Source organism: Cervus canadensis, chromosome 31 (genome assembly GCF_019320065.1).
Source record: "Cervus canadensis isolate Bull #8, Minnesota chromosome 31, ASM1932006v1, whole genome shotgun sequence".
Taxonomy (NCBI): domain Eukaryota; kingdom Metazoa; phylum Chordata; class Mammalia; order Artiodactyla; family Cervidae; genus Cervus; species Cervus canadensis.
The window spans coordinates 23025810-23046619 of record NC_057416.1 but is presented as its reverse complement, the minus strand read 5'-3'; the positions used below and the strand labels follow the sequence as shown (position 1 = coordinate 23046619).

Genomic DNA, 20810 nt, shown 5'->3' with positions numbered 1-20810 from the left:
AACTCCCCGGGGACCCTAGGACTCTATCAGCAGGTGAAGCGAGTCTAGACAGAAAAACATCCTGGAGGAGGAGGAGGAGAGGATGAGGGCTCTTGTTTCACTACAGGTAGTGGAAATGGGGGGATGTAGAAGGGAAATTTCAAAGTGCTGAGCGTGAGGAAGCCAGTGGGGAACAATGGTGCAGAGGGTTGCATGTGTGCAAATAAAAACATAAAAGTGAAGAAGGGGGAAAAAAAAACATTAAGAAGAGGAAGTGTACACTTGTGATGTGAGGGAAGATCTGCAAAGAAATTTTGTCAGCAGTTTTTTTTCACTCCATGGTTGAACTTTTGCCAAATGCTTGATCTGAGGTCCCAGCTCTTTTGATCCAGAAGAGACCTGTGTGATGATCCATCCAAGAGGCGCCTTGGACCAAATGCCATTCTTCTTAGTGGAACCAAATGCCATTCTTCTTAGTGGAGCATACCTGAGACGCTTAGTCACCTCCTTCTGCCCCTCAAACAAACAAAAAGCTTTATGTAATTAAAAACAAATGTAACCATGAGGACAATCATCTTCTGTCCCGAATTGGGTTAGACAAGGAAAGGCTGGGCTTGTCTGCTCCCAGTGGAGCACTGGGCAAAAAAGGAAAAATTCAAAGCGTGCGTCATCTGTGCCCGGATTTGGGGCCGGGGAGGCTTGGCTTCCATTGAGTTACTCATCAGGAGTGTCTGAGAGCTTCACAGGTTAGCATCATTTTTATTGAATTGAATGCGTCAGAGAAGACATCAGGAGCATGTTCTTTGTTTTTCCTTCTGCCTGTAACTGTCACTATTAGCGCCACCTCGGAGGGTGCTGGGAAGAAGCTGAAGTATTGAAATTTTGTTTGTCCAATGCAGCCTAATGACAGGCCATGAAAACTCGCTGAAGGTGGGTACTGAGTTGTACCCTTAGTTCAAGGTCATCTCTAAGAACCCCAGCTGGCCTGCTTCTGTATGGCTTGTTGTAGGTTGTACTCTCTTGATGATAAGACTTTAAAATTGTCCCCAAAACTTCAAGGCACAGAAGGGCATTTCTGAGTGATTTTTTAAAAACAAAGGCCCAGCATTAAGAATCAAAACTGAACTTGAGAATGCAACAGATCTTGGAGACAGAAATGCCTTTACACTGTTAACTTGCCTAGATCTCACTGGGTTCCGACATTTTGAAGAATGACATGACTAAATGGTGAAATGAAAACAGTTCTGGAAGAGATTCACGGTGTCTGATGGTGTGAGTTTTTGCAGCTGCCTTCGGAATTCATAACTTAGGATGTGTCCAATTACTGATTATTAAGTGGTCCGATCAGTCTGACATATTTCCAAGAGGAACAAATTGAGCCAAAAGCAAAGTGTTCACAGAACGAATGCAGAATCCTTGAAGTTTAGGGAACCCTTCTTGGAGTCTTAGAGTGCCCTAAGAGTATATGGTATGGCCAGGTGCTGGACGAGAGCTGTGGGCACCCCAGCTGACTTCCCTGTGACTGAGCAGAAAGACACCTGCTGAATCTAGGGGTACCCCAGTTTCCTGGCGAGTTCGGCAGTAACTCCCAGGGGACCTCCCTGGAGCGTTTTGAGGGTGGCCTAGCTGGCTTTCTCATTAACTCAGCAGCATCCAGTGGGGGCAGCTTTTCAGGGACTCCAGTCAGCACCCCCATCTAGCCTCATTTCAAGAGCATGCTCCCTACCTTCCCCCGCAAGACAGCTTCCTGGGGAATTTCGTCAGCACCCAGAGGACAGTCCGCTGCTGGCTTCGGCCACCTGACTGTGAACTGGTCTGGCCTGGGCAGCCCAGCGGGCTTCTCCCCAGTCCAGGGGCTGCACCCCACCCCACTCCAGCTCACGAGATCTGACTCTTGGCCTGGCCAAGGGCTCCCCCACACCCAAGCTCTTCTTTGTTGATTCTTCTCCCTCAGCTTTGGCATATTCTTTAGAATTCTCTTTCCCCTTGGTAGTGAATCCCCTGTAATAGGTTAATGATTATTTATATTAAACCTTAGTCTGTGGTTTCTGTCTCCTGAGTAGGCTGAACCATAGAGCCAGTAAATCTTAGCCAAGATTGGAACAAAGGCTAATTCCAGAACCAAACTGCTTGGTAACATTTCTCTGCAGCCAGCAGTTTCATATACACTGAGGTGATTGTTGTGATTAAAGTGCTTTAGACTGATTTATTTTTGTCTTTTTAAATTTTTATTGGAGTAGAATTGATTTACAATGTTGTATTAGTTTCAGGTGTATAGCAAAGTGAACCAGTTATACATATATTTTACTGTTTTTTATATTCTTTTCCCATACAGAGTATCACAGAGTATTGAGTAGAGTTCCCTTTGCTATACAGTAGGTCCTTGTTAATTATCTTTATACAATAATAGAGTGTATATGTTAATCCCAAACTTCCAGTTTATCCTTCCCCCCGGGACCACAAGTTTGTTTTCTACATCTGTAACTCTACCTCTGTTTTGTGAATAAGTTCACTTGTACTGTTTGTTTTTTTTTTTTTTTTTAAGATTCTGTATATGTAAGTGGACTTCACTATGTATGACAGTCTCTAGGTCCATCCATGTTACTGCAAATGGCCTTATTTCATTTTTTTTATGGCATTATTATTCCATAGTATATATGTAACACGTCTTCTTTAGCTACTCCTCTGTCAGTGGACATTTAAATTGCTTCCAGTTCACTTCAGTCGCTCAGTCGTGTCCGACTCTTTGCGACCCCGTGAACTGCAGCACGCCAGGCCTCCCTGTCCATCACCAACTCCCAGAGTCCCCCCCAAACCCATGTCCATTGAGTCGGTGATGCCATCCAACCATCCCATCCTCTGTCGTCCCCTTCTCTTCCTGCCCTCCGTGTCTTGGCTTTTGTAAATAGTGCTGCAGTGAATACTGGGGTGCATGTAATCTTTTGCAATTATGGTTTTGTCTGGGTGTAAGTGCAGGAGTGGGATTGCTGGGTGATAGGGTAGTTCTATTTTTAGTTTTTAAGGAAGTTCCATACTGTTCTCCATAGTGGCTGTACCAATTTATATTCCTACCAACAGTGTAGGAAGGTTCCCCTTTCTCCACACCCTCTCTAGCATTTACTGTGTGTAGATTTTTTTGATGATGGCCATTCTGACTGGTGTGAGGTGATACCTCATTGTATTAATAGTTTTCATTTACATTTCTCTAATAATTAGTGATGTTGAGCATCTTTTCATGGGCTTTTTGGCCATCTGTATGTCTTCTTTGTTGAGATGTCTACTTAGACCCTCTACCCATTTTTTGATTGGGTTGTTTTTTATATTGAGTTACATGAGCTGTTTGTATATTTTGGAGATAAATCCATTGTCAGTTGCTTCATTTGCCATTCATCACATTGGCCTCCAGGGCCTTTTTGCTGGGTTCCTTTCTCTTTTTTATCTTCTAAGCCTTGTGATCTTTCAATCACTCACTCCTCCATCTACCCACCTATTCATTTTAGTAGTCAGACATAGAGCCTTAGAGCTGGAAAAAACTCAGAGATGGACAACGCGTCTTGCCCAATTCTGTTTTTCAGGCGTGGGATAACCAGCTCAGAATACAAGTGGCAGGTACAACATAACTCACAGCTTCTTAGAAAATTGTTTCTGGTTGTGGTCCCCATTTCCACCTCCCATTCTTTCCTCAGGCCTCTTCAGTCACACACCCATCCCCACCTTCTGTCAAAGGCTCCAGTCACCTCCAAACCCAATGGCCCCGTGTCTGTTACTTTGTTTTCCACCCAGCAGAATTTGGTACGACTGGTCACCCCCTTTTCTTGAAGGGGTCTGGTTTCTTTTTTAAACCATGTTCTCCTGCCTCGTTGCAGTTCCTGGCCGGCCTCACATCTTTCAGCCGTCAGCTAGGAGCACCCCAGGCTCCGTCTCCAGTTCCTTTCGCTTCTCTATCGACTCACTTTCCTGGGTGACCTCATTCACTTTTATGTCTTTACCGGATCACATGTTTGCTGATTTCTCCCGAATCTCTACCTCCAGCCTTAACCTTTTCCCCAAAGTCCAGAATTGAACAAGTAGTTGCACACTCATTATGTATTACCATGTTTACACATGTTTGCTGATTTCTCCCGAATCTCTACCTCCAGCCTTAACCTTTCCCGCTAAGTCCAGAATTTAAAAAGTAGTTGCACACTTATTATGTATTACCATGCTTGTCTAACTTGACCAAAAGAGAGCTCAGGTCTCTTTTCAGATCTCAGGTCAAGTCAGATCTAACTTGACCCAAAGAGAGCTCCTAATTTCTCTCCTTCCCACAAGTCACTTCTCTCTTAGTCTCACAAATAGCACCACCAGCTGTCATCTTCCCAGACCAAAGATTTGGAATTACCCTTGGTTATTCTCCACCTCTTACCTCCACATCCAAGTCATTGGAATTCTGCTGACTGCCTACAGAACACATCATTCCCTCCATCTCCGTAGGCGCCTCTCTAGACCAGGCCTCCACCACCTCTCACCTGGGCTCATCTCTGAGCCTCCTCAAGTCCCCCCCCCCCCCGCCTTCATTTTGCCGTCTTTACACAGTAGCCAGAGTGATCTTCCCAGGTCAGATGCTATTACCCCATTTAAAACCTTTCACATGGCTTTTTACCACTTAGAATAACATTTCCCCCTGGTCTGCAGAGCCCCCATGATCTGGGCCTCACTCCTTTCCTTCCTCCTCTTGTCGTGTTTCTCCTTCACCCCACAATCTAGACTGGGCAACCAAGCATCTTCCTACTTTCATGATTTTGCATTAGTGGTTTCCTCGGCCTGGAATGTTCTTCCCAGGTTTGCTTCTCCTCATCATTCAGATTTCAGCTTTTAACATCACCAACTCGGAGAGGCATCTCAGGCAACCCAGTCAATCTTTTTCTCTCATTACCCTGTTTTAATGATCTGTGTAACGAGGTTTTAAGTAGTTAGCAGTTTTTTTTTTTCTCACCAATCTTCCTCCTAGACTCTAAGCTTCACGAAATCAGGGACCGTTGTCTACCTCATTCCGTGCTGTTCTCTCAGAGTCTCTGGAGCTGCCTGCATCGAATTAGTTGGTGGTGGTTATGTACCTGTGGAATGAATGGTGAACTCAGTGGCAGAACCAGGCCTAGGACATAAATTTTCCTCTTTTGTTTCATATCTTATTTATACCAGGATTTCTTTTGCCAGTAAAGTCATTCCTGCCTCTTAAGTTATTGTGTCTCCTGTATACTGAAAGGTTCAGATTTCCAAAAACAATTCCAAAGCCACATTACCTTTAATTCATTCTGATTTTAAATTTACTTGTAAATTTCACCTTTCATTTAAATATGATAGAAAAGACCATGTTCAGTGACAGTTTGTGACCTATATCCCTTGGTTTTAAAACTTCTTTTCCATTTATTCCAATTGGCTATTATAAAATGGCCCTTTAAGATACTTTTATAAGTTGGGAAAATCATGTTTCCATAGTTGTGCATGATTTTTTACCTCGTGATAAAGATGTCGGCTGGTGATGGGTCCAATCCTGGGCTTGGGGATAGAGGGCCCAGGTCTGTTGTTGCTCTTGACATGGACTCGCTGTGTTACTTCCTATGTGTCAGTTTCTCTTCTTAAAAAGTCATTAATTCATAGTCACAATGGATTTTCTTAAAATCAGGACCACCAAAATGTACAACAAACTCTATTTCTTCGGAGCAGCAGCCCACCTGGAGCCTCCCAGCCACTGTGCTGTGAGGAGGCTCAGCTCTGGGGACCCTCCCCTGAGACAGAGTGAGGCGGTCAGACCTGCAACAGCTGGTTTAGTGGGAACCCACAGGTATCGAGAGATCGCTTCTGCTCCCTTTTCTCATGCCCTTGACTGTGCACTGTGGCATGTTTTTATTATGTTTTTATTCAATGCACTTGACTTACAGTTTGTGTTAGTTTCAGGTATACACTGTAGTGATTCATTTTTGCAGATTATACTCCATTATATGTTATTATGAGATAATGGCTATAATTCCCAGGGCTGACAGTATATCCTTGTTGCTTATCTATTTTATGTATATTATTTTGTATCAATATCGTACTCCTAAACTGTCCCTCCCCCTTCCCTCTTCCCTTTGGTAACCACTAGTTTTTCTGTACCTGTGAGTGTTTCTGTTTCACTATAGACATTTATTTGTATTTTTTAGATTTCACATATAAGTAGCATCATACAGTGTTTGTTCTTCATTCTCTGACTTATTTTGTTAAGCATAATGTTTTCTAGGTCCTTTGATGTTGCTGCAAATGGCAACGTTCCATTCTTTTTTATGATCAAGTAACATTCCATTGTATGTATACACTACATCTTTATCCTGTTACCCAGTGATGGGCATCTGGGTTGCTTTCATATCTTAGCCATTGTAAACACTGCTGTTAGGAAAATTAGGTGCATGTATCTTTTCCAATTAGTGTTTTCCCAGATACATCACCAGGAGTGGAACTACTGAACCACAGGGTAGTTCTGTTTTAATTTTTTGAGGAACCTCCACACTGTTTTCCATGGTGGCTGCACTAACTTACTTTTCCAGTGTTGACTCCTCCTGTGTGTATACTTTTTAGGTTTTATTATGTTTTAAGACAAGATGTCCTTTTATTTTTCTCTGGCTCTCGTCTTCCATATAAAAGTGACTGTGGGGTTCTCCCATTTTTGCTTCTCTGATAACTCTGTGGGCTTCCAGAGTGGGAGCCTTCCTGCTCATCGATTTCCGAGGGTGCTGCCTTTGCCCTGAGGGGATGGGGGAACATGTATTTGTGTATCATTGTGCCTCATCCAGAGTCACATTGAATTAAAAGACAGCAGCGGACTTTGGGCAGCTCAGCGAGGCCTACAAAATCTAGATAATTCCTTGTTTAATAGAACCTATATAATTGCTTATTTTAAAATTTCCAGACCACTTTTTCTGTTTTGAGGGATGTTGATAACTCAGAACTTCCTGGATTAGGAAGCAGGTTTTATTTGCACGGAAAAAGACAGGTTTGGGGCTTTTGAAATATTGTGGTTTGGGTCGTCAGAGTGATACACTTTCAGTATTTTGCATAATGTGCCAATATTTGTGAATTCTGATGATAAGCAGAAAAAAGACAAGCTCATTTCACTTATCTCCTGTTGTTTAAAGGTAAGTCATAATAAAACTTGGTTTTCTATTTTTTCATAAGGCGAAAAACAGCTGATGAGAGTTCACTAGCATGTTAACCAGAAATCTTGAGACAAAGTAATTAAGTAAGAATAACTTTTTGTAACTTTAATGGGCACAAAGAGACTGTAGGCTGTGTAGCCTCAGTGGATGCAGTGGTCTGTTCATCTGGCCAAATTTCTGTTTCTTCAGGAAGGCTGTATGAAGACCCTACATGAATAGAAAATTGCCAACAGAGGAGAAAGCACCAGCATTTAAAGCTGGCACCTCCCATCAGTGTGAAGCATACTTAGTCTTTTTCTTAATTGACTCAAGCATAAAAATAAATTACCTGAGGACCTTTAGGCTTGAATGACCCATTTCACTCCAAATCCATTTGTGTTCCTTATCAGTTTATGTTTCTAATGAGAATGCACTTTCAAATTTTCTTTCTACATAGAAATATCAGTCTGTTTTTACTGACTACAGAGAATTTTTTTCTTCTGAACTGTGTCTTACTTTTTAATCATCTCCCCTTCATTGAATATTTGAGACGGTTACCAAGTTTTCGGTGTTTTATAGGACTACAGAGAATTCTGTCTGCTGAATTGTGTCATAATTTTTAATCATTTCCTCTTTGTTGAACATTTGAGACGGTTACCAAGTTTTCACTGTTATATAAACAGTGTTGCTATGAATAGTCATTGTATAATTTTTGCCAGAAAGAAAGACCCATTCCTTGAAGCAAATCCCTAAAAATGGAAATATACCAGGTCTCATGTATATTTCTCCTTACTCTATTGGTAACATATTTTCTGTGAATATGACATTTCATCTTGCAGCTCCCACCAACTTTGGAATTTTTTTATTAGCGTTTGCTAGCAATAACAGATGCATCATAAATCTAAAATTGCCACACTTCTAGATCTTTTCCAGTCCTGCAAATCAGGACTGTCCTTCTGTCCTTCTTATTAGTCTGTCCTTCTCATTCATTCTCTCGCATCTCATAACTTCCTTTGGGGCACCCACCACACATAGTAAGTACATCATTCTTCTTTTCGTGTACGTGATTCTCTCCAATGCCTGAACCCTCCCCCTCAAGGTCCTGGCGTTAGACTCCTGTATCCCTGCTCTCCTCACACAGTAAGATCTCCCTAAAGTGAAAGTCGCTCAGTCGTATCCAACGCTTTGCAAGTGCATGGACTATAGTCCATGGAATTGTCCAGGCCAGAATACTGGAGTGGGTAGCCTTTCCCTTCTCTGGCAGACCTTCCTGACCCAGGAATCAAACCTGGGTCTCCTGCATTGCAGGCAGATTCTTTACCAAGTGAGCTATCAGAGAAGCCCCACTAATTAGATGCTCAACCAATAGCCCTGCTTTTGTTAGAAAATCAAGTTTGTGTTATGGAAATTTGAGCCGATTAGCTTCTATTTTAAGTAGCTAACAGATTAGGAACCACTCTCTGTATTATTGATTAGTTTTGGGGGGTTTTCTGGGTGGGGGAGGGAGGCTATTTTTCTTACTTTCTTAATTCAGCAACTGGGCACATTTCTTAAATTTTCAGAACCCTGGCCCCATACAGTAGCTTATTTGAGAGCACATGTGTCCTGGAGCTTGTAAGCAATTCTGTTTCTTGCTCTGTCCGCCACAGTTCAAGTGAATTTTTCATATGCATGAAATTTCTCGAGGACTTCAACTTTTCAACTGTTTCAGTGGCTGGCAGCCCTGCTGGGGTAGGACCCAAACAAAACCAGTTACCTAGACCTTTGTGAGTCTGGAAATCTGGGGCGGGGTAAAGCTCTTGGTTTAGAGAAACTGATAGCCAGTGCTTAATAGTCAACTGCAAGTTGTTTCGAATCCTCTGGCAAACTGGTCTTCTCACCACAGTAACCCCAGCAAGGAAGCCAGCCACGCAGGAACCGCCGCCTGGGGCTTGTGCCGGGTGTGTTCAGTCGTTCAGTCGTGTCCGACTCTCTGCAACCCTTTTTTAGGACTGTAGCCCACCAAGCTCCTCTGACCATGGGGTTTTCAGGCAAGAATACTGAAGTGGGTTGCCATTTCCTCCTCCAGGGGATCTTCCAGACCCAGGTATTGAACCCACATCTCCTGCATTGCGGGTAGATTCTTTACCACTGAAAAATCGGGGAAGCCAGGCTGGGGGCTTACCGTGGGCATTTGTTATCCTGGGCTCTTAGGTAGCTGCAGGCAGAAGGAGTCAAGCCTGTGTGAAAATTCCAACCAGGAGAGAGTCCTCAGGGGAAGCCAGAGATCTTCAGTCTAGGTTCAAGCCTTGGGAGTAACCTTTGGACAGAAAGTAGAAATTGAAAATACCAGGTGAGGAAGCAGGGGAGGGCGGCCCAGGAGTGGGGATGTTAGCAGGCATGAGTGGTTCAGAACATCCTCTTGGGGCAGTCGTAGCCCCATGGTACGCAGGCGGTTGGTTGGTTTAAAGCTCTCTGTGGGACTCGGAGCAAATCTGTTAAACTCAGGGAGCTTCTGACTCATAAAGTGGTATTCGGACTGGATGACTTCCAAGGTTCAGTCTGGTGTAACACACTCTTACTTTGGTTCATTTTATGACTTTGAGAGCATTTAATGTTTATGGTTTTAATTTTCCTTTTTATAATTTGAGATCTTTTCCTAGATGGTATCAGATACCATGTATCCATGATACAAGCTAATGATGCTAAATTAACTTTTGCAATCATTTGGTGTTTATACTAGTTTGGTTGTGCGTGCTCAGCCCCTTAGTCGTGTCTGCCTCTGTGCAACCCCATGGACTATAGCCCCCCAGGCTTCTTGGTCCATGGGATTCTCCAGGCAAGAATACTGGAATGCGTCGCCATGCCCTCCTGCAGGGGATCTTCCCAACCCAGGGATCAAACCTGCATCCCTTATGTCTCCTGCAAGCCCTTAGCTCAGCTAAGAAACTCAAATTACATTAGATTCATATTGTTCAAAGTCATATAAGAATGTTCAAACCAGGAAACAGTTGTCTTTCATAAGAGTACAAATATGTCAATACTTAGTTCATTACTGAATAATAGCATTTGGGGACTACTTTTCTAGAAAAGATATGTTCTGGAATAAAGAAGCAGTCTCCACCTTGCGGGAGTTGGGGGGAAGAGCCCCAGAGATGGGCTCCCCAGGTCACATTGCCCAGTCAGTCCCTGCCTAGGCTTGACTCTGGGTACATCACATAACTTCCCTGCATATTAGCTTCCTCTTTTACAAAACAGCCTTCCCCCATGGCTCAGATGCTAACAAATCTGCCTGCAATGGGAGACTTGGGTTCAGTCCCTGGGTCGGGAAGATCTCTTGGAAGAGGGCATGGCAACCGGCTCCAGATTCTTACCTGAATAATTCCATGGACAGAGGAGCCTGGCCGGCTACAGTCCATGGGGTCTCAAAGAGTCAGATACGAGTGAGTGACCTAACACTTTCACACTTCTCACTTTTGCAGAATGAGGATAAACCTTATAGTAACATTGCAAAGATGAAATGGGATGTATATTTAAAGCTGTCTGTTCAGTGCTGGCATATGGTTATGCTCTATCAATGTGAGTTCTGCTGAAGGTGAGATGTTTAGATATATGGATTCTGAGGCAAAGGATTTTTGGTTTGTATCCTCACATGTTGGCATACACTCTGGTTCCCCAGAATTTCAAATCAGTAATACAAGTGATGGCTGTCACAGAGTCAGTGTTTTTTTTGCAGTAGCATCTTTCCCCAGTTGGCATATGATTTGTCTCTTTGGTTTATTTACTTTCTAAGTAGGGGAATTTGGCACCACTGTCCGCCAAAATCTATTTTTTGAATTTTTCTGAGCAAGAGCACCATGATGACCATGAAAACAAAGAAAGATCAGGGTGCTCCTGGTTAAGTGAATGGTGGGGAGAAAACCCAAGGCGTCGCTGGTCTTAGGGGGGATTTGATGATCTGGTTGGAGAGATTGCATCCAGGGCAGAGTACACAGATTGCCTCTGGGGCTTGTGGTAATCCAGTAAGTGAATTATCTGTTTTTACTAGCTCCCGTGACTCACAAGAGAGCACTGTGCTGGTCCTTTCAAATCTGCACACCTACCTACCCAGGAAATCCTCTTGGCAGCTTGAAGCTGGGCTGTTTACCTTGATAACACACCTTTAGTCGAATGCCCTTCCAGATCATTAACGCAGGGCTTTGTTGCAAGGCTGCCGTGACTCCCATCTGCCCGGATCCTAATTACGAACGCCTCCTTGGCAGCTCTGCCTCTCTGGGGCTCCAGGGACCCTGGCTCAGTTTGCCGCGACGTCTAGATACAGATCTCTGGAGCCCGTCTGTGGAAAGGAAGGTGAGGGAAGTAGCGGCAGATGCCGCCTTTGTCTGGAACGGTGGCCTTCCCGCCACCACCGTTAGCAGCTTGTCCGCCTCACCGTGGAGAATGTTCTAAGGACAGAGCCTGTTTTGCTCTGATTGATCGTTTGTTCTCCGACTCTCTCTCCTTCCTACCTCCCCTGTTCCCCCCACCCACCCCCAAGTGCTGCATTCCTCTCTATGGTGGTCCCATTTGTTTTTTTAAACCTGTATTTATTCATTGCTATATCGTGTAGCATGTAGGATCTTAGTTCCCTGACCAGGGATTGAACCTGTGGCCCCTGCAGTGGAAGTGTAGAGTCTTAACCACTAGACCACCAGGGAAGTCACAAGGTCCCATTTTTGAAGGCAAGTCTCACTCTTTAGGGCTTCCCTGGTGGCTCAGATGGTAAAGAATCTGCCTGCAGTGCGGGAGACCTGGGTTTGATCCCCGAGTTGTAAAGATCCTCTGGAGAAGGCAATGGCAACTCACTCCAGTATTCTTGCCTGGAGGATCCCATGGACGGAGGAGCCTGGCGGGCTACAGTCCATGTTGTAGCAAAGAGTCGGACACGACTGAGCGAATAAGCACAGCACAGATTTAGCTGTGTGCAGACACAAACATACACACGCACACAAAACACTGAAAGCTACTAGGATGATACCCTGTGAGCAGGTTCTCACAAGAACTTTCATACAAGCTCTGTATACCCCGCTCATTAACACCTGTTTCTCTCTCTGCCTGCAGGGGAGTTGCTGAGTCAGCCCAGACCAGAGGGAGTGGCAGAGATCATCTGCCCCAAGAACGGCAGCGAGCGAGTGAACGTTGCCTTGGTTTACCCACCCACACCAACTGTGATCAGCCCGTGTTCCAAGTGAGTTCTGATCCCGTAGCCCCCGTCCCTCACTCTCGGACCTGCCTCAGTCATTGTAAGAACAGAAGCCAAGTTAAAGTACCTTTCATCAAACTCTGAAAAGCCCCCCTCCCAGGGCAGACCTAGTTTTCTGGGTGACAGCAAGACCATGGCTTATACAACAATCTAGGAACTTTCATGTTTTGTTATTTGTGGTTTTCTTTTGCTGATAAAAGTTAACAGCATTTTAAAATAGCTTTCTTGAGATACTATCCACATATTATACAGCTCACTCATTTAAAGTATATGACTATTTTTTAGTATACTTGCAGGTCTAATGCAACCAAAGAGAGCAGTTTTTTCTTTTAATTCTGCCATTGCTTCAGAAAACAGTGAGAGCTCTTTAAGTAAGAAAAGCTGTAGAAAATCTGAAGTAGACTCTTTTTTTACCTGTGGGTCTCTGATTCTCTATCAGTCTTGACAACCAGAGGCTGTGTAGTTTGCCCCCACCCTCCCCAAAATGGACTTCAAGACACAGAATATACCCGTGTGAACTAACTTTCATATACAATGTTAGCATTAAGCTCACATGATGAATTTAGGTTAGCTCATCTGTTTGGCTTTTTCTGTAGTGTTAAGAATCCAACAGGCCACTTTTACACTGAGATGAAATACCTTTCTTTCTATTGCAAATCTTGAAAAGTAGCAGTCCCTGGTCACCTGGGTGATATGAGCAAAGGATTCATGAAGGAAATTTCGATTCTTCTTCTTAGTTGACCATACAGAATTTTTTTTTTTCTCCATATCTAAGCTTTGTGTAGGGAGGTTGGAAAGTTCGCACTGGAGAGTGGTGACCTGTCATGCATCTTGAGAAACTTGCTATCAGGCTGCATCCCTGAGAGCTTGTGTGATAGGAACTCATGTCTCTTGACCCTCCAAGTGTCTGCGGAGTGGGGGTCTGCAGGGGCTTTCTCATGCATTCGCAGCTGCCCCCTTTTCTCTAAAGCAGCTGACTCATTAGACAGAACATCCCTAATCCGTCTTTGCTGGAAAACATCACTGAGCACCCAAGGGAAACTTCTCAGGCTCTTCTCTTCAGAATGCTTTTAAGGTTAACATGTACATAGTGTTCATTCATCACTAGTATATGAATAGTATATTGACCCTGTGAGACCTTGACCTGCTTCTTAGGATTACATAGTAACTAAGCAGGAATATTCTACAGCTTTTCTTATTTAATGAACATTCCCCTCTCCTGAGCATACCAAACAAAATGTTACCGTTCTTTGAATTGGTCTCCATTGGTCCCTCTCTTTCAGATAGGGTGAGGATGAAGGGATCTTATAGAAACAGCAGGGTCTGGGATGGAGGGAAACAACTGTTCAATAGACTCTGCATGGGTATAGATTTTCCTGGGCCAGGAGAGATGGTAACTTATTGTTTGTCATAGCTATGTGGCATTTAGTAGGCGAGATAGAGGTCGGAGTTAAAATATCCGTTTGTACAGAAACCACGGTGGCACTGAGCCAGTGTTATCGGTGTCTTTTATGGGCTCCTGCTGTCCTGCAGAAATGCTATCAGCTCCCCTCTCACCCAGTTTCTCATACCTGATATGAACAAGCAGCTTTCAAGTCTTGGGTAATCAGAGCCTCGTGGCCTGAGACATCGAGATGCTGGAGGGGATACCTTTAGTGACTGACCTGTTTTGACCTAGCTCTGTGAATAGTTTTGTTCTAAAATGGATTCTTTTAAAGGGGTCTCATAGAATGGATGGTAGGTGGAGTCTCATAGAATGGACGGTAGGTTTAGAGGGTAACTCTCAATTCTAAATAAAGGAACCCTGGAGAACAAAATGTAAACCAACAGGCCCTGCACGACCCAGGGTATGCTCTAATTTACAGGTGGACAGCAGTGTAGCAAATGTGGGAGATCTGGGGACCAATGAGGAAAACTGTCCCAGCTGGTGGTCTTTAGGTCCACACCGCATGGGTCTGAGCCTGAGAGTGAGGCTTGGGGTCTCAGCAGGCAGCAGAAATGGGGAGACGAGTTACTGCCTGGGTTTTGCAACTCCAGCCCCAGTTAACTTAGGCAAGTCACTAGAGAGTAACCTTTCATGACTCTCTCATCCCCTGAAATGCAGGTCGATGGTCAAGATCAGACTTCCTTGATCAGGCATGGGTGTCAGAATTTCTAGGGCCAGGCACTGGGCTTTAAGAAACAAGAGTCACTCCGATGGTCTCAAGTGTGTGTGCCGGACGTTCTACTCACTGAGGTTCTCCCGCCCGCCCCCGCGCTCCCAGGTGGGAGGCCAGCAAGTCTCTTTGTCAGGAGAAATTCTTAATAATCATGCCAAGATGACAGGCACCAACCAGAACCATCCCAGGAAAGCCAGAATAATCACCCAATTCTTAGGTCATTGATCTAGATCACAGTATTTTTTAAAGAGGCACTCCAAGCTCTTTGACCAGTTTCAGTTCAGTTCAGTCTGTCAGTAGTGTCCGACTCTTTGCAACCCCATGGACTGCAGCATGCCAGGCTTCCCTGTCCATCACCAACTCCCTGTTTGACCACTTTATGCCTCTCCTTTATAGGTCAAATGAGACTGGTCATTAACAACCTGCCTCGGACAACATGTAAATTAATGGTGCTATGCTGAGTTTTACAAGCAAAAACCACTGACGACTATTATTTGATTGGATCTTCCTTATGAATTCCAAGCTTTCTATTTATCATTTTTTAAAAATTTCTAGGTGTTTTGTCCCCCTGCAGAGAGAAAATAAAGAGTAAGTAGTGATTTTAAAAAGTGTGACTTACTCTCTTTAAGTCACTTTGGGTGATGGTGAAATCTCTACCAGCATTTCATTGGGAAGAGGTTACGTGAATTGAATGAAATGCCTGTCCTCTTGCACCTCACTCTCCAGGGAGAAACCTAGCATCTGAGTGATTCCTTGGTTCCTTTGCTGATTATCAGAGAGAAATATGAGTATTTCTATACTCTGGTGAAAAAACTTTGAGATGAGATAAAAGTTCATTTAGTAGCAGATTTGCTGGGTTGCTTTGAAAACTTCTCATCCTAAAGAATATGGATTCTGATACATTTTTAAAGCTTTATCTGTATACTTTCATAAAAGGTGCCTATTTAATAGTTCATATATCTATAGAGTTGGACAACCATCAGCACAGTCTCATCCTAGAACATTTTCATCATCTCAAAGAGAAATTTCATGCCCACATGCAGTTACTTGTGTCTAATACAATACCTGGTTCTATGCAGAAAATAAATATTTTTAGCGCCACTTTCAGTAATGGCTTTGCTCCCTGCTGTGTTGGTATTAAAGAGATTTGTGAGTTTTAAAGAAATTCATATGAACACTTGTTATCCCTGGCCCAGTGGTCTAAAGGCAGTGAACTGACTTGCTTCCCCCACTGCCAGCCCTCTATTTACTGAACAATAGAAGGGAAATGGTGTTTCTTGGAGGGAAATCAGCCTCCTTCAGAACTCTTTTTCTTTTAAAGTATAGGGAGCAATATTTTAAAACACTGACTTAGTTTTAGGTTCACAGTAAAATTGGGCACACGGCACAGAAAGATTCCATTCATCCGCCAGCCACACACACAGCCTCCCCCACCGTCAACATCTCCCACCGGAGTGGAACATTTGTCCCAGGTGATGAACCTACACTGACACCTCCTTATCACCCGAAGTCCATTCTTTATATTAGCATTCACACTTGGTGTTGTACATTTCATGGGTTTGAACAAATGTAGAATGACGTGATGCAGTATCACACACAATATTTTCACTGCCCTGAAAATCCTCTATGCTCCCCCTATTTATCCCTGTGTCCACTTTTAACCTTGGGCAACCAGTGATTTTTTTTTTTTTTTTAGCTTTACTGGGGTCAAACTGATAAATAAAACTGTAAGATACTTAAAATGTACATTGTGATTTGATATCCACATGCACTGTGAACAGATTCCCATCACCTAGTTAATTAACACATCCATCCCTCACATTTACCCTTCAGAACTTATGAGAGGCAACCTCACTGACCTTTAATCTGGACATTAAAGGGGTACTGAGCCTTGGACATTAGGGATCAGAGGGGGCAAAAATATATTTTCAGTGGGGAAAGCAAGGAGAAAGTAGAAGAAATTTATTTTTAGAATTTTTATCTCTGAATTCCTATCTCCATTTTATTGCTCTATAGGTTGAGATACTTAAAATTCCAATTTGGAAGGGAACTGTGAACTTCTTTGGGGAAATGGCAGCTTGCTGTTTGCGTTTCATTTTTAGCTACCATAGAATATTTCTCTTTTTCATTTACAAAGAGATTTCCCTCCTTTATCAAAGTATATATTCTGAAAAACTGCCGTTTAACTCAACTTATCTACTGATTTTCATTTAAAAGACGGGATCTAGAAGGTTAGCTATGAATATATCTAAGACATGTCTTTTACCTTAAGACATATGAGAGATACATTCAGTAAGTAGAGACAAGATGGCAAAGTAGGACACGTGCTCATTCCATCTCATGAAAACACCAAAATCACAACTAACTGCTGAACAACAATAACAAACACAAAACACTGGAACCTACCAAAAAAAGATATCCTAGATCCAAAGACAAATATAGACACAACAAGATGGTAGAATAGGGGCACAATTGCAATCAAATCAAATTCCATTCCCACCCGTGTGGGTGACTCACAAAAGTAGAAAATTATCATAATGCAGAGGTTCTCCCACAGAAGTGAAACTTCCGAGTCCCATGTCAGGCTCCACAGCCTGGGGGTCTGGCACTGGGAAGAGGAGCCCTGAGAGCATCTGGCTTTGATGACCAGTGGGTTTGATCACAGGACTTCCACAGGACTGGGGCAGACAGAAACTCCATTCTTGGAGGGTGCACACAAGACCTCGTGTGCCCCAAGACCCAGGGTAAAAAGCAGTGACCTCACAAGAGCCTGGGCCAGACCTGCCTGCTGCTATTGGAGAGTCTCCTGTGAAGGTAGTGGTCGGCAGGGGGAACTGTGGCTCACTGTGGGGACAAAGACACTCTCAGCAGTAGTTCTGGGGAGTACTCATTGGCATGAGCCCTCCTGGAGGCTGCCATTTTTTCACCAAGACCTGGCCCCACCCAACAGCCTATAGGTTCAAGGGCCTGGATGACTCAGGCCAAACAACCAAAGAGATGGAAACAGAGCCCCACCCATCTGCAGACAGGCTGCCTAATGTCTTCCTGAGCCCACAGCTGCCCACCTCTCCCCTTAGACCAACTTCATCCACCATGAAGCACACAGCAGAAGCAAGAACTCCAGTCTTGCAGAACAGAAACCACAGTGACAGAAAGTTAGACAAAATAGCAGAGAAACAAGTCCCAGATGAAGGAACAAGATAAAACCCCAGAACAACCAAGTGAAGTAGATATAGGCAAGCTACCTGAAAATGAACTCAGAGTAATGATAGTAAAGATGATCCAAGATCTTGGAAAAAGAATGGAGGCACAGATAGAGAAGGTACAAGAAATGTTTAACAAACAGCAGGGCTTCCAACGTTGGCTCAGTGGTCTTTACCACTGCCTGCAATGCAGGAGACATGGGTTCGATCCCTGGGTCATGAAGATCCCCTGGAGAAGGGAATGGCTACTTACTCCAGTATTCTTGCCTGGAGAATTCCATGGACAGAGGAGCCTGGTGGGCTACAGTCCGTGGGGTCGCAAAGAGTCGGACATGACTGAGCAGCTAACACTGTCACTGTACAGAGTGCAGCAGTACATCTTTATTTCAAGCTAGATCTGCAAGAGGGTGACTTCATGGGACTTCTCTCTGCGCAACACGAAGAGCTCAGTAATGAAGACCTGATGGAGTTGGAGGTCCAGAGAGGGGCTGAATGGAGACAAGAGGAAGAAAAAATAACTGAAGCACCGGAGATATTCACAACACAGGAGACAACAAGAGGGATTTCCTTGTTTGAAGAGGCATGGTTAGTTTCTGAGGCACAGCCCTCAAACACAGAACGGAACAGGAAGGTTTTGCAGCAGCCATTCACAATGCTGCCCAGTGGTACCAAAGAACTGAAAGCATTTCCTCTAAGATTAGGAACAAGACAAGCCACTAGTATTCAACATAGTTTTGGAAGTCCTAGCCATGGCAATCAGAGAAGAAATTAAATGAATCCAACTAGGAAAAGAAGAAATAAAACTGTCACTACTTGCAGATGACATGATATCACACAGAAAATCCTAAAGATGCTACCAGAAAACTACTAGAGCTCATCAATGGATTCAGTAAAGTTGCAGGATACAAATAAATTGGGAGCTTGGGATTGACATATACACCCTACTATATTTAAAACAGATAACCAACAAGGATCTACTGTATAGAGCACAGGGAACTCTCCTTAGTATTCTGTAAAAACCTAAATGGGGAAAGAATTTGGAAAAGAATCAATATATGTATATGTGAAACTGAATCACTTCGCTGTTATTTACAATAAGACAATATTGTAAATCAACTATAGTCCGATATAAAATATAAACTATTAATAAAAAAGAACATACTGGAGTGCAAATTACATGCTTCTATGTGGTCTCCTGATAATAAAAGACAAGGCTCAGACTGCATTTCAAACTTGGATTATTGTGTGTATACTGGAGCATTCCAATTTGAGTCAGATTCCAGCTACTGACTGTTTGCAAGTATTCTCCAACGTAGAATGATTACTTTGCATAGGAATTTTGCCAGTTACATTGTTAAGATATAAGGATATTGAAGACCAATTCAAATAAGCTTTTGTAAAAAGTAGGATGAAGACGATTCTGTGGCCTTTATCTTACCAGATGGGCAAAGTATGTTTAAATGCACTCAGATGAGTTAGTATAGACTTGATTAAAAATTTTTCTTTTTAAGGAATGGATGAATTTGGCTTAATCACAATGGAGAATTTTTCACTGATCTCAGGGTGGGGATAGGATGGTATTTCACAAGGAAAAGAGGCTGAAATGTGGAGGTTGCCTGTGGGGCGTGTCACACTGATTTGCGTTGATTTGTTTTGTTCTCTGTAAGGAGTAAGACAGCTTCCTGCCTTGTTGCTGTCACTGGCTGGGAGGAACAGTGTTTCTCTGATTATTTAGTCTTCCATCAGCCACATTGATACTGGAATTTGTTCCCTCTCTGCTCAGGTATCTCCATACTTTCTTGGACAATTAAGTGGAAAAGATAGTGCTTCTTTCCCTTATGCCATCATTTTTACTGTACCCAATCTGTGACTTTAGGAGCACCAATTTTTAAGGGTAAGTCTCTGGGAAGCAGAGAGGGTTTCTTAAATAGATAAGGGCTTCCTAAGGATTTGGAAAGTTTAGGGGGAAACGGCGGGAGGGTGGGTTTGGGATGAAGAGATTCCCAAGAGCCAGACACTTCAAGATTACAAATCTTTTATCCAGAATCAAGATGTGTTTGGGGTTTAAGAATAAGAAAACTGCTCGATTCTTTTGCCTGATTTACTATAATGCATATATCAGTAGCCTTAGATGCTTTTTGGGAAAAAAAGCCATTTAAAAAAAAAAACTCATGTAATGCAAGAATATAACATCAGGAAAAGCTCAAGCTGATCAACACAGCAAATAGCTTTTTTAAAAGCAGTGTTGGTATTTATTTTCCCAAGCCAGTTTGATGGACTCTGGAGTTATGCCTCCAAGTTTGAATCCTATGATTCACTGGGGCTGTGACAGGTGCAGGTCACAGCAGCACCATCTCGTGGGGTCATTTGATGCATTTAGAGAAACCTTTGCAGGGGAGGCATTTAGCATTTTTCCTTACACTGAGTAAGTGTCATTCAATAAATTCAGCTGTTGTAATTTCTACTAGAAATATTAGTATGCATACTGTGGATGACCTATAAAGGGAATAATTTAAAAAAATTTCAAAATGCAAATATAGATGCTTGAGTAAAATCCACTCACTGACTTACCTAGGACCGCCTAGTGTATTAATGAGGTGACTCTGCACAGCAGGTGAGTGTGTATGCTGAGTGTGCAAGAGAGAAAGCGGGCTCACCTTCCTGTCTACCACCTGTCAAGATGAAGTACATGCAGATCTATGTGGCCACCTAGAGCTAGTTAGTAACATCAGTGTCCTAACCGTGCATTCCTGGGGCAAAGGGGAGACGGGTGGGATCCTTCCTTTCGTATTGTCAATGTCTGGACAAACTGTACATTGTGGGGATGTAAAAGTGGAGATATAGTGAGGCCAGCCCATCAGGAAAGGACTGCTGGGGGGAAGAGAGTTTATGACAGTTCCTTAGAGGAGGGGGCAGGTGGGGTATGGGGGACCCAGGGATGCAGGGAGAAGCTCCTGGAGGGTCAGGAGGCTGAGGGCGGGGAGGAGCTGTGGGAGGAGCCTCTGTTGTGGTTTCTGCAGGAAGGTGCGGGCAAGGCAGGGGGCAGGTGGATTGGCCAGCTCCCTCGGGCTCTGGGGCATAAAGACAGCCCGAGTGT

General features: G+C 43.5%; 1 protein-coding gene and 1 non-coding gene across 3 annotated transcripts in view; one reads left to right on the top strand and one right to left on the bottom strand.

Moving 5' to 3' along the window:
* MFHAS1 (multifunctional ROCO family signaling regulator 1) overlaps nt 1-20810 on the top strand; it is a 108897-nt gene that overhangs the window by 81362 nt on the left and 6725 nt on the right. The window contains exons 2-3 of one of the 2 annotated variants that reach the window (XM_043454105.1): nt 12210-12336; nt 19497-19607. In XM_043454105.1, the coding sequence (XP_043310040.1) occupies nt 12210-12336; nt 19497-19524 (155 nt within the window). In that variant the 3' untranslated portion in view covers nt 19525-19607. The remainder of the gene's footprint in view (nt 1-12209; nt 12337-19496; nt 19608-20810) is intronic. The other variant, XM_043454104.1, reaches the window with a different exon arrangement.
* On the bottom strand, nt 11734-11806 carry TRNAG-UCC. Its single transcript has one exon. It is a non-coding gene; the product is annotated as a tRNA-Gly (tRNA).